The 13,605-nt window shown below is 41.2% G+C and overlaps 1 protein-coding gene across 1 annotated transcript; it reads left to right on the top strand.

Moving 5' to 3' along the window:
* The first annotated feature begins 5,572 nt into the window (after positions 1-5,572).
* On the top strand, positions 5,573-12,942 carry CISD2 (CDGSH iron sulfur domain 2). The gene is made up of 3 exons (XM_084204329.1): positions 5,573-5,716; positions 11,369-11,580; positions 12,602-12,942. The coding sequence occupies exons 1-3, from the start codon at positions 5,614-5,616 to the stop codon at positions 12,689-12,691; spliced, it is 405 nt and encodes a 134-aa protein (XP_084060455.1). The 5' UTR covers positions 5,573-5,613; the 3' UTR covers positions 12,692-12,942.
* The last annotated feature ends 663 nt before the right edge of the window (positions 12,943-13,605 follow it).

Genomic DNA, 13,605 nt, shown 5'->3' with positions numbered 1-13,605 from the left:
CTTGTAAGATGAGAGAGAATGAGTATGGGTCACTGTCAGTGCCAGACCTGGCTAACCTTGAAAAGGGGAGCCAAGCTCAGAAATCTCCTCAGCGCTGTTGTTGCACAGCTGTCTGAGAAGGGATGACAAACTGCCCTTTCACTGCAGTGTCACTGGGCATTATGACACAGGGAGAACCCAGGAGCAGAGTGCAGTCCCACAGCGGAGATCATCTGCTCTGTCCTCGGCAGAGAGGCTGGTAGTTTTTCTGTGCTATAATTAGCCAGTGCCAAAGAATGCACATTGCGTCACAGGAATTGGTCTTGTGGCATTCTCACCTTTGCCTTCCAAAATGAAGGAAATATCTTTCAGTGTCAGCTCTTATACCAAGGGAGCAAAGTACTAAGGGAAAAAATATATCCTCAGGTATCTGGTCAAGAATAGACAGTCTTCACTCATCAATGCAGTTGAAAAAGGAAAGGTGAGTGGTGTGCTGCTGAGAATATACTGACATATATATACACAGCTTCTTGTCTCCAGAATTCCCATCATGAGCACAGTTTGTAGTGTTTTGTTAGTGGTTTTACTTCACATCTGTTCATTTGACAGTGCGTACTTCCCAGATTATGTCAGCTTTGTCCTCTGTAGGTCCTTTACTGAAGGGGACGATGTATCTGTTTTCCATCACTGCAGCTTCCTCCCAGGGGACAATCGGCGATTTTGCAGTCTGGTTTATTGCAACAAACCAGGCAGAACTTGCTACAAATCAATAACATATCTGGTCTCTTATGAACATATTAGTGAATCCTAAAGATACTTGTTCTGATTTGAGTAAAACTTGTGAAATAGCAGCTCCCTGGAAGCCAGTGAAGTTCCAAATCTATGCAGGTCTGCATGTGAGCAGCAATCAGATCATTCTGGATCCTCACGAGCGGTACCTCCTGGATCACTTAGTGCAGATGGAAAAACTGGATGTTTTGTGTAATGGGTCAAAATTTAAAACTCATTGCAATATTAAATTTACTGTGTACTTTCTTGAGCACTGTTAATATTACTTGACTGATGTTTTTTACAACAGTTTCATGTCATACAACTTGTTGCTTTCTGTGCTTTAAATAAATGCTATTTCAGCTCAGGGTAACAGAGTGGATATTCTTAGTTTCATCTCGTGCTATTTCTGCAGCTGTTAGAGTAGCTGTAGAAACTACTAACAGTGATAACCACTTCATAAAAAGACAGCTCCAGCTCAGAAAAACCCATACAATGTAAGTAGAAATGTAACTGAACTTTAGCTGGGGATATCTGGAAAGTTAACACTGAATACACTTCTTTTTTCTTGAGCAGGGGATTTATTCAACTTTGTTTTATACCAGCTCATGGGTAACATTTCCCATTCCCCAGCAGTAGCAATCAGAGAAAGGAATTAAAGTGTTAAACCCATGGCTGAGAGATCAAAGCATGGCATTTTTCTCGAATAAATAAAAACAGTGTCTACTGTTCTGTTCTCTCATGTACAAAGTTGCCCTGTTGGAACCTGATGCAATTCTTAGAAATCTTGCAATTTTTCTTTACATGCTTGTTTTCAGTCTCTTCGAAATTAATTCCCTACAATCTCCAACAATAAGTGCCATTCTAAGCTGCAGGAATTTTTAAAATTTAACAATAATACAAGCTGTTAGTGGGACACTACAGTTACTTAGGCAATTATGATAGCACCTCCTTTCAAAACATAATGGCTACATTGTAAAATTCTTGGACATTAGCTAGATTAGAAGTAATGCCATGCTCATTCAGTAGTAATTTTATAATATGAACATTTTGGTATCACGTGATTAGCTCACTGATTTTGTCATAAACATGATTTGTTTCCTTATTTTTCTCTTGAACACTTTGCCCACAATGGACAGGTAGCTATTTTCAGTAAACACCAGCAGAAGCCACTTAAGGTGCCAGGTCTGAGTCAAGTGGAAGCAAAACACTCTCAGCTTTCTTCTCTGGGCAACTAAACCTCTGGATGTAAAAATATGAAATAAAAAACCTAACTTGTGTGCAGTGCAATTGCAATTTGCTTACAATGTTATTATGCATAAAATACAGGAAAGTAACTGTATTTACGTGATCTTATATTCAATTTTAAGCCAGCCTGCTTATTTTTTGAGATTCAGTTATTTAATAGTTGGATGTTGACAGTGCTGCATAACTAGCTGATGGAGATATTGCATGAAGTGAATCACAGTTCCTACAGCTCTTTTGGGGTGTAATGATTTCACTTGCTTTTGGGGAAGTGGAAGAGAGAGAGATCTTTGCATACAGCAGGAACAGCAGCTGATCACACCCCATTGTGAAATGATTCAAATGCAAAGGGACAGATCTAGCTTCCTCCTAGACAGGAGACTTGTGTTTGCTGATCACAGAAGCCAGGCCTTTTAGTTGGCAGTAGTACTTTAGCCTGCTGCAGACATTATTCCAGGTGGTCAGTTTGGAAAATGGCAATACCAATTCCAAGAAAATGGTTGAAACAACACCAGACATCCTCTTGATAGAAAAGCTCATTACCATGAAAGAGTACTGAGCAAATTACTGTGCTACTTAGGCTTGTTTTACTGATGTCAGAACTGCGTGTCTGCTGCCTCAGAACCTTTTATCTTTTATCCTTACTGTTGTACACTTGGTAAAATAAAATAAATATATGTAATTTATAAATGTTCTCCTTTGCAAATCTCATGTGTTCTAGACAGACCAGTAAATATTATCTCATTTTACAGATGAATTAAGGGCAGAGGGAAATAGAGCAATTTTCAAAGGGTAACATAAGGAGGAACACAAACAGATTCTTTTAATCTATCCTCAGTCTGTTGGACCACAACCAACCAGCTTGTGGATGCTGAGGGGAGCTCTTATTTCTGCTGTGAGCTGGACCAGTGCAGCTATGTTGTAGTGAGAAGAACAAATTCTACCAAACATCATCTGCACCACAAACTTTTCTACCATTCTTATCCAAACATAGGCTGGTTCTCATTTGGGCAATGCTTGGGGAATTCCATGTGAAAGACCTGAGCTAGCCCTATGGATGGAGATCTCTTCCTGAGGCCTCTGAGCTCCATTTTATCTGTAATGTTCTTGCTAGATGAAAAATCCCAGTGATAGAGGATATCTAGTGCTGAAAGCAATAGTCATCTTTCCACACAGGTGACCTAGGTTTTCAAATATCTATGCTTAAGCTTTTTGTGCTGCTCTTTTATTACAGCAACTTCTACATATCCTCCCAATACCAGAGTTTCAGTGGCCAAATTTAGCATTAAACACACAAGCAGAGGCAATCTCTACTTTTTAACAGCTCACAGAGTGAAATTAAATATACAAGAATGAATTGTTGCATTTTTACTCTCCCCACAAAAAAGTGAGAAAATTTTCCAAATAGCAAACAATATTGACATTTGAGCTGAAAAATACACTGATAAAATCCTGAAGAAGCAATCTGCCTCTGGAATAAGAATGTCCACGTAGGGTGTTAAACACGTGTAACAGAGTGAAGACATCACACCTGCCTGCTAAACCTCCCGATGTTGACTAAGTTCTGAACTCATAATGTTGTCTCTAAAGATGGATTACTGTGTAAAACCTTGTTCTTTCCTGCAGGACTGAGCAAGCCTGAAGCTTACATTTCCCACCTTAAAGCAAACAGGAAGTCTGAAGCCAAATTGCAGGGTGAACATGCATCTCCTGTGCTCCGGTTCAAACTGGGTTTCTAAAGACACTTTTCACTTCTGCTTTGGTTAAAGATCTCCTTCAGGTTTCGTTTTCTTTATAGGTTTGCCATAATCTGTGACTTTCAGACTGATAAACCAAACCCATCTGTGGCTCATGTCAGCTAATCCCTACACAACAGGAGGGACACAGGGAGAGCAATTCCTCTCTGCGACATGTGCAGATGGACTTGCAGTGCTGAGTGCAGCACTGATCAGAGGCAGCACAGCAGGGCTCAGCAGCTTCCCCACAATGTCAGCTGTGCTCACAGCATCCAGAGAAGGCTGGAAGAGCAGAAGAATCTGGGGAGGAGGAGGGTAGGACAGAGGTTCTCAACTTCAGTGTGAAGTTGCTTGATTTAGGGCGGGAGTATTTACCTTATGTATTCTTCCCTCAGAAAGTCTCACAAAGGAGGTCACATCATGACAACTGATGTATAATTTTTACAGGAATAACCAAATGTTTTACTCTTTCATTACCTTGTCTAATAGCTGGCATCTGCCTAGACAAGAGGGAATCATCTTAGGACATCAGACACAGTCATTACATGAATAAATTTAGGTGAGGTAGGGAACTTAGATACTCTGAGATCACAGGAATATTCCCACTAGCTGAAGGTGATGATTCATGAGGAAATGTTAATGTAGGGCCACAGGCAGAAAAGTATTAGGCCAGAAGCACAAATAAATTGGATTTATCCTAAACTTATTTTCCAGTATTTTCCAGCAGGAGAAGCACACAGTTGATTTGGGTAGATATGGTGGGATTTCGGTATGCTGAGGTAGGAGAGAGAACTGTGCTTCAGTCAGGATCATGAAAGGAAGGAGACAGGTCTTGCAGGATTGTGCTGCTCCAGCTTTCTTGCTCATGCTCTGTGCTATATTCTACTAGCACTTGATAGATTCACTTATGGCAGCAAAACACCTTGAACCAAACGGTGTTGTCATGACCAAGGGATTAACATAAGCATCTCCAGGTCTGGATGGATTGTCTAAACTGGCCCAGAATGGCTACATGCTTCCCACTTTTTCATCTGCCTATACAGGGAGGATTGTCTATGCCAAAAAATGTCCAGTCTCCTAGACATAACAATAAAGTGAAAACAAACAAACAAACAAACAAACAAACATATGTGATAGGTCTTATTCTGTGCAAATTATTGCCAAACACGAGGTGAATGTGCCTCCCCCTGTAACTTTAAACCTCACAGCACTCACGTTATCCTACCTCATTCACATGAAGAAAAACTTTCAATCTTTTTACTTCAATATTTATAAGACAATCAACATGGAATACAGCTTGAATGCAGCAGGGTGATGACAGGTAATTACATAAAACCTGTAAAGCATAAGCCACATTTTATTAAATACAGTCCCTCATGTTCCCTTCCCTTCCCTTCCCTTCCCTTCCCTTCCCTTCCCTTCCCTTCCCTTCCCTTCCCTTCCCTTCCCTTCCCTTCCCTTCCCTTCCCTTCCCTTCCCTTCCCTTCCCTTCCCTTCCCTTCCCTTCCCTTCCCTTCCCTTCCCTTCCCTTCCCTTCCCTTCCCTTCCCTTCCCTTCCCTTCCCTTCCCTTCCCTTCCCTTCCCTTCCCTTCCCTTCCCTTCCCTTCCCTTCCCTTCCCTTCCCTTCCCTTCCCTTCCCTTCCCTTCCCTTCCCTTCCCTTCCCTTCCCTTCCCGCGCGACCCCTGGCAGCCGGGAGCGCTCCCGCCCGCCCCTCCGCGCCGGCGGGCAGCGCCCCCTAGCGGCACAGGCGGGCAGCGCCCCCTAGCGGCATCGGCGGGCTGCGCGGCCCGGCCGGCCGGGCGCGTGCGCGGCCCCGCCCCGCGGCGCGTGCGCGGCGGGCGCATCCCGGGTCGGCGCGCGGGGGCACGGCGGGAGAGGCTGGCAATGGTGCTGGAGACTCTGGCCCGCATCGTCAAGGTCCAGCTGCCCGCGTACCTCAAGCGCCTGCCGCTGCCCGAGAGCGTCGGCGGCTTCATCCGCCTCACAGGTAGGCGGGGGCAGCGGGACCCCCTTCCCGCCCCGCCGGCGCGGTCGGTCCTGCCTTGGGATCCGGCTCCCACCCCTCGCTCCAGGCATCGCTCGGTGTCTGCCGGCCGCGGCACAGAACGGGGAACCCCGAACCCTGAACTGTTGCAGCAGGAGGATGACTCGACAGGAGGTGTAGGAGGGCAGGGGAGCTGTCAGGATGAAGTGCAGGGGCAGGGTAAAACGTTCGCCTCTGAAATTCCTCTGGGAACCAACGCCGGTGGGCCAGAGGCCGTGCGCCGAGATGGATTGGGATTTAGCCGGAGGCCTACAGCACGGCCTCTTCGTCTTCCTCACAGGTCAAAGACAGCGTCTGAAACGAGTTAAACCAAAAAAACTCTCTTTCTGGGAACCTGCCACATACATAAAGTTAGGATAGTTTTTAAATTCAGTAATTTTTATAAGTATTTTCTGCGTGAGGGAGTAGAAACACCAGTTCATTGATTGTAGCCCTGTGACAGAGTGAACAAGAAAGAAGAGTGAGCAGTGTCGACTTCTGTGGGCGCTCAGTGCCCTGCACACCGAGGCTCTGGGAGCCCAGGCTCGGCGGTGGTGACACAGGCGGGCCCTCGGGCAGGGTCAAGTGACAGGGTTAGTTCGGTGACAAGAAGGAAGGAACACTCTCCACAGAAAGTAGAAGTAGAAAGAGTTATCAAAGTGCAGAATCAACTTTACATCTTGCAGCACTAACACCACGACTGTAATAGTGTTGGAAAATTGTTAAATTTAGAACAGGCACAGTTTATTTAAAGCCAGCTTTGAGCACTTCTTTTTTTCCAGCATGTTTATGCTGCTTGTGAACTGCAAGTCTCATTATCTTCCTCAGAAACCAGCAAATCTCTTTTAAATTACCTGTTCTTCTTCCACAAGTACTCTCTCATACGAAAAAACTGTTAATTATATTTACCAAATAGAGTAGTTCAGCTGCTACAAAACTGGGCGATAAGGAAGAATAAAACAAACTACAGAACAGTGCAACTTCTCCTGTTTCTAGTATTTGGCAGTTTACTAATGAAACCAATTGCCCTTGTAACCACAACTTGACTTAAAGTTTGTTAAGCTTAGTAATATTTTAGTATCTTACTGCTTCACTTGTCTTTTTGCAGCAGGATTTTATTTGTGCAGTCTTTTGTACTCATAATGCATAGCAGTAATATGATTTATTTTGAAAACCTCTAGAAGGTTTGGTCTGTAGACCAAAATCAGGGCTTTGGGGTTTTTACCTAGTGTGATCAGTGTGGGACAACTGTTTTGTTGTCACATTGTTTACCCCATTGACTTCAAGGTACTTCCTCGAATTTGCAGAGAGGACAAGAAGCAAATAACTGATTTCTTAAGTGTAGACCAAACATGTGAAATGTCAGTCCCAAAAATACTGAACAAAAGTGAAAGAAGGAGCTGAGTCAGAAACTGCTTTTGAGGACTGATAGGATTTAATGAGCATACCTGAAAAATCCACTGCCTCTAGTTCTTAGTGATTTCTTGGATGGACTCTAAACACGGGAGACAAAGGTATATTTAAAAATACATGGCTACAGAGAGAACATTTTTACATTTTAAATTTTTTTTCAATAGTAAACTAGACTAGTATCTGCCACCATGCTTATACATCTTCCTCCCAGGGTGAATATGAATGAAAATGGGGGGAAAAAAGCAAAACTGTACAGGTGCTTCAAATTATGGCATAGGGTAAATGCAACACAGTGAGACTTTTGAGAAGGGTTTTGTAGGACACTGCATCCTAGGCACCCACATTGAAAAATTATTATCTCTTAGGGCGTAAAGGGTATTGAAAGTCATTGAAACGTCATTGCTCAGTGAAGAGCTGTGTGCTTGCTTGCACGCAGAGCTGCTGTCAGTCTTAAGTTTCATTTGAGAAAATGATTGCTTGAGCAAGTGCTGCCTCTTCTGTGTTGTTGTGGTCTTTGTCCTGTCCTAAAGCCTTTAAGAGCAGGGGATTCCCAGTCCTGGGGTTATTTTGCAGTGAATTATCATTAGGAAAGACTATTAGACAATAAAGAAAATTAATGTGACCTTTTGTATGTGCTCCTATAATTACCAAGTATATTCTTTGACAAATGGCATACTTTGCTCCTTTTTGGAAAGTGAGAAGTAACATTGGTCTAAAAACATTTAAAGTGCATTACTATTTGCCTTTTGGTGGCATCTGTTGAACTTAATCAGGGACCAACATTATGAAACACTGGGCAACATAGACCTTGTTTGCAAATGCAGGCCAGAATTCAGATTTGGAACAGTGCAGTCTTTTAACTCTTTTATTGCTTCTAAACTCTCATTAGGCAGATGCAGTTTCAGTTCCTGTAGTGCATCAGTTGTAGAAACAACAGAACAAAAGTATATGGAGCATTTTGGTTTTTTTAATAGGATGTTGTATAATGTGCTGGTTAGAGATCTGGACATCTGTTATCTGATGTAACCTTACAAAACCAGAATGAGAAACTGATTGTTTGAAGAGAAAAACTGTTAACATCCAGTGCATACCTCCTGAAGGTAAAAGCAGTGAGGGACGAAGTAAAGAATGTTTGACCTTGGGTTTGAAAGTGGATATCTAAATTATCATGCTCTGCTGCTCAGAAGCCCCTTTCAGTGTCTTGTCATTGCTTCTTTAGTCTTCTCAAATTCAGTGAAATAAACAGTGTTGTATCACATCGGCATTGTTTTTTGCCCTGGAAGGTGTCATTAAAATGGCATAGACATTCACCTCAAAATAGCAAACAACCAAAACCAGGATAGATCTGCTTGTTAGTTCTGAAGAGAATGTAATTAGTAAGTACTTTGCATTAAGAATGTCATCAGTTTAGAGAATATAAAAGCACAGTTCCAATGTTGCTTTTGACTGGTAGTTAATACTCGTTAAAATTTTGATTTGCAGTTGAGCTGTTACTGTAAGAAGCTGCTTTTGGGTCTGCATGGGGTTATTTCTACAAAAAGTAGCTGAAACATAAGTCAAAGATACCAAAGGAGTAGTTGATGGAAGATAAGCAGGGAATACCTGCTTTGATTTTCCTCTCAGTCTGTACCTTTGTTCCTAGTGTATGTGTATCCTTTGCTTTTGGACGTGTTACTGTTGGGCTAAAAATTAAGACCACCTCTCCTTGAAAATATCCATTGCCTCAGCTTCTCGGAATTCTTCTGATATTTTCCAGGACTTATCTTTGGGATTAGTCTCTATCTAACACAAGTCTGAAGACTGACCTGTTTCATACACTACTCTTCATTTCTGTCTCCAAAATCTGCCTCTCCCCATGCAGCAGAACCGATAAAGAATCTCCAGAATCAGTGTAATGGCTGAATTCTGAGTTGTCAGCTGTGAAAATAAAGTCTTATGAATTGTCCTACATCTGCTTCAGAAAGGTATGAATGGCTTTAAAACCAGAGCAGTCTACATTTGTAGGAAGGCATTGCATTCGTTTGGAAAGGGTTTTTCCCATCCCTGCTCACCCAGCCTGAAGATCTCTGACAATGTCTTGTATCTCATGCCTTAGAGCATGATCACATTGATTTTTCAGTTTCAACACAGGAGCTTCAGGCAGTCTTTTGGCAGTAACAAGCCAGTTTATGATTAGTGTACACATGAATGCAACTGGGGGCTTTCCAGAGACTTCCAGATTAGAAGTAAGCACATAATTTATTGGCTAGTGATGGCAAATCTATTTATCCTTATCTTGGTATAAATATTAAATAATAACCATCCTAAATAACAGCCTTGTACCTCCTATTCATGTTTATTTCTATTTTCATTTCTCAGAGGTTACAGCTCTCATGTTCCTCTTTCACTTGTATGAACCCAACTGGCTGTGAGCCATTCATAGACATGACCACTGTTCTGATTTTGATGCTATATCAGAGTGTGAGACGTGTCCTTTTTGTGTGTCAATCCTAGCCCAGTTATATTCACCACACACTTGACAGATGCCCTGGTCCTGATGTACCTCTTGGAATGTCTCTTCTGTCTTGGAGTTCAGAGGAGTAGCTTTGTAGAGATCCACATTTTTGTCAACAGTCAGGTTAAATACAAAGTTAGGAAATTTTTTTCAGTGACCAAATATTTTTCCTCCCTTTTGAAATGCATTCCAAGTCAGACCTTCAATTAAGGTAAGAAAGTGTACTTGGATTCCTGATGGAATTGATGGAGTGTTCTGGAAAAGTAATGCTAGAAAAGGCAAACAGGCACTACTGTCCAGGAACTCAGGGTTCTTTGTAGCTGAAAACATTTAAGTATCTCAGTGTTAATTATTATTTAGGGCTTGCAGCTTGTTGGAGGAACTAAGGAAAGGGCGCCAGAGATTAATGCATCACAGTGAGTCTTAGTGAATGTTGTGAATTGTGGTTTGCAGGGACTGCTGCAGGTGCAGTTGGGGAATGACTGCTGAGACTTCTTGCAGTGCCTTTAGCATTTATGCAGCTGTGATGCATTTCCACATAAATGCACTAAATGTGGCTGTTGCATCAAAGGCAACAAAGAACAAAATATTAATCCCACAAATTATTTTCATTACATGGTCTGGTTCCAGAAAATTCAAATCCTTAAGAAAAAGCCATTGGATTCTAACTGGAGAATTATTAGTATAAACATGTATTTTACTAGTACAAATAAAATCAAGCTGTACAGAATAATGTATTTTTTCAGGGCTACAACCCACCTGGCAGACTTAGCCTGCTCTGTTGCGTTTTCTTTCTTGCACATCTTAATTTCAAAAAATTTGTAGAACATAATCTTGCTATATTCTGATCCTAAATAATTTAGAAGTTGATTAGTGTCTTGTCTTAAGAAGTGCTTGTGCAGCTATTTGTGCTCCAGCTTGTTATACTTTTTTCTTTCTCTTCTAAAATATTTTTAAACTCTCTTCCATATGAGTGTTTAGATTTAATTATTCTCCAGAAATTTAGAAAAATGCTTTCAACCTTTACTGCACCATGGTATTTAAAATGCACTGGAGTATTGTCACAGCATGCTCTGCTGGAAAAGTAGATCCACCTTATATATATAAATGCCAATTATTGATGCATTTCTTAAAAAGTCCAGTAAGTCTTCTCTCACCAGTATGCCTAGAAGATTTATAATGATGTAGCAGAGCAACCAGATCTGCAGTGGATACTTCTATTTTTTACCTGTACTTGAAAGAAGTTCCTTACCTTGGTAAAAAGCAATTTTCTGTGACTTGACCTCCTGATCTTAGGTGTCTTTCTTTCTCTGTGTTGTAGAAACTGGTTGCAGATTCCTGAGCAAACAGAGGTCTGAAAAATAAAACCAGAGATTGGTGAAGGTTTTGCCAGTACCTTAGGGTTGGCCATTTCAATAAATCTTCTATATGTTTTATATTCTTCCATTGAATCATCTTCTAGAGTGATAAAATTCAATTTCATCATTTAATTTCAATTCGTTAAATTCTAGGAGTCAGATTTTTACTTTGGCTGGAGTAAATCCTAGGACTTAATCTATGTCTTTTTTTTCCTTGAGACTCACCAATGGAATCTGCTGCTGACTGTGCAGCCCCGTTTCATACCCTCAGCCTAAGCCGTGTGAAAGTAGCTGATGCTGCACCATCCTGGAGTGGTGCCAAAAGCCACCTAAATCCCACCTTATCTCTAGTTTCAGAATGGCTGCGGTTACTGCCTTTCCTGGGCGTGCTGGCCTTGCTTGGTTACCTTGCTGTTCGTCCCTTCCTCCCCAAGAAGAAACAGCAGAAGGATAGCTTGATTAACCTGAAGATCCAGAAGGAAAATCCCAAAGTAGTGAATGAGATCAACATTGAAGATCTGTGCCTCACTAAAGCTTACTGCAGGTGTTGGCGTTCAAAGACGGTAAGACATTGTGCTACTGTAGGATTAAAGATTGAAACTTGCTTATTTTTAGTAGTTTAGCTTTGGTGGTGGATTGCTCTGTGTTGAGCTGTTGCCTTTGTCTGGAATTGGAACATGCTCCTGAACTTTGTAGAATGGCACAAACCTGTCTACATGAAGAAAGCAACTGTAGAAACTTGAAAGAAACACAGTAGGGTTTCTCTAAAAATGTTTAGAGAGTGATCATATGGGAGTAAGAATAAAACCTAGCAAACCTGTTTTACTATTTGGAAATACATTGCAACTAATTAAGAGATAACTACTCTTATATTGCAAAAAACAATGCTTAGAAAGTTGTTCATATTAGAATGAAAATGAGGCTGGGCCTGTGTTTTCCTGGTGATTCCCATCTGGTCCAGAGCAGTGAGATGACTGGTTGGGATATTCCATATCCCCCAAATCAACTAGATGTAAATGAGTGTATTTCATCTTGCCTCAATTTTCATTTCCTGATTCAGTTTTCAATGTCCTGACCACAGTCTGGTTTTGTTTTCCCTGGACCAAATGCTTTCCTTTTTTAATAAAAACAAAATGTCTGTCCTGAACTGAAGAAGCTTACTCAGCCATTCTCACTTTGGACTAATCACTTCAGCCCAGTATTTCAGCTTCTCTTAAAAAAGTACTTTCTGGTTGCAAATGACTAAATTAAGAGCACTCTAAATAGTAGCACAGTAAATCCATTTGTAGCTATGATGGCTGTTTTGTTTGCTGTTCTTTCATGGAAGAGGCTTTGTCCCTGACTTTGCGTCTAAGAAAAGCTATTTTAGGATCTCACAAACTGAGTTACCCATTAACTGTATTTGTTGTCCTTAGTATCCTGTGTCTGATTGGAGACAGGGAGTTCAACGTTGAACCAGGACATCACAGGAGGAACTAGCAACATTATCAGAGCACTCGGGGCATAGGAAGAAATACAGAAATCACCATGCAACTGCTGTACAGAATTATGCTAATTCCTTGTGTTTTTTTTTTTTTTTTCCAGTTCCCTGTCTGTGACGGTTCCCACAACAAGCACAATGAGTTGACAGGAGATAATGTAGGTCCACTAATACTCAAGAAGAAAGAAGTATAGCAGATGCTTAATCTAGGTCTTGATGGATAAAAAGTCTTTTATACTGTTGTAGTCGCAAGGGACAGCATTTTATTATGTGATTGGTATGATTTAGTATCATGATTGCTGTAGATTTCTTTTTGGAATAAATTGCATTTAGACAGTGATGAATTTGTCACTGTTTTGGTACCTTATTCTGAGAAGAATTTTGCCTGCTTTGTAAAACTGTAAAGTACCTATCTCTGTAAATAAGTCATTTATTTCAATAATAAATTGACTTTCTACAACTAAGTCTTTTTTGTATGAACATACAATTATAAAATAGTCACTGTTTCAAGTGCACTTCTCTGTTGAGTTTGTTCTGCTGAGAAATCATGTTTTACTCAGCTTTTCAGGAACAAATTTAAGTGTACTTAAGTAGGGGAGAAAAAGATACCAACTCTCTCCTTTGTGAATGTATCCTCAGGCAGCAGATCAATGTTAAGTCATGCTAGCTGAAGGTCTGGCCTGCGTGGTGCCTAAGTGGGCAGTGTGTTGGTCTTACACAAAACAGCCCAGCTCAGACAAACCCTACACTTTCACACAGCATCCCAGGTGGAGTGCTGGCAGTTCCAGGCCATATATAAACCAAACTTTTGAGCAGGTCACCCACCACTATTACCCCTGTATTTTAGGCCCTGCGTCGATGGTAAGGAAACACAAATTTGCCTCCTGCAAGTTCCCTTGCACTACAGTCACTACTTTTTGCAATGGGAATTTTCAAGGGATAAATGGGTTAAGAGACAGAACTGAGGATGTAGAGCTGAGCTGTTTTCTTGGCTTGTTACCCATTCAGAATTATTATTTAGGCAAGTCAGAACATTGTTTTGCTGAGGCTTAAATTCAGATGCAGATAATTACTACTTACTTAACAGCTGGATTTCTAATTAATTATT

This window comes from Fringilla coelebs (assembly GCF_963513975.1).
Source record: "Fringilla coelebs genome assembly, chromosome: 4".
Taxonomy (NCBI): domain Eukaryota; kingdom Metazoa; phylum Chordata; class Aves; order Passeriformes; family Fringillidae; genus Fringilla; species Fringilla coelebs.
Note: the sequence above shows the minus strand (reverse complement) of the source record. Positions and strands in the feature narration are given on the sequence as shown.

What these genes read in the sequence shown, in the direction of transcription:
- CISD2 (XM_084204329.1), top strand. Translation starts at nt 5,614, where the DNA reads ATGGTGCTGGAGACTCTGGCCCGCATCGTCAAGGTCCAGCTGCCCGCG. An exon ending in CGGCTTCATCCGCCTCACAG is followed by an intron (nt 5,717 to 11,368) that starts GTAGGCGGGGGC and finishes CCTTATCTCTAG; the next exon opens with TTTCAGAATGGCTGCGGTTA. An exon ending in GGTGTTGGCGTTCAAAGACG is followed by an intron (nt 11,581 to 12,601) that starts GTAAGACATTGT and finishes TTTTTTTTCCAG; the next exon opens with TTCCCTGTCTGTGACGGTTC.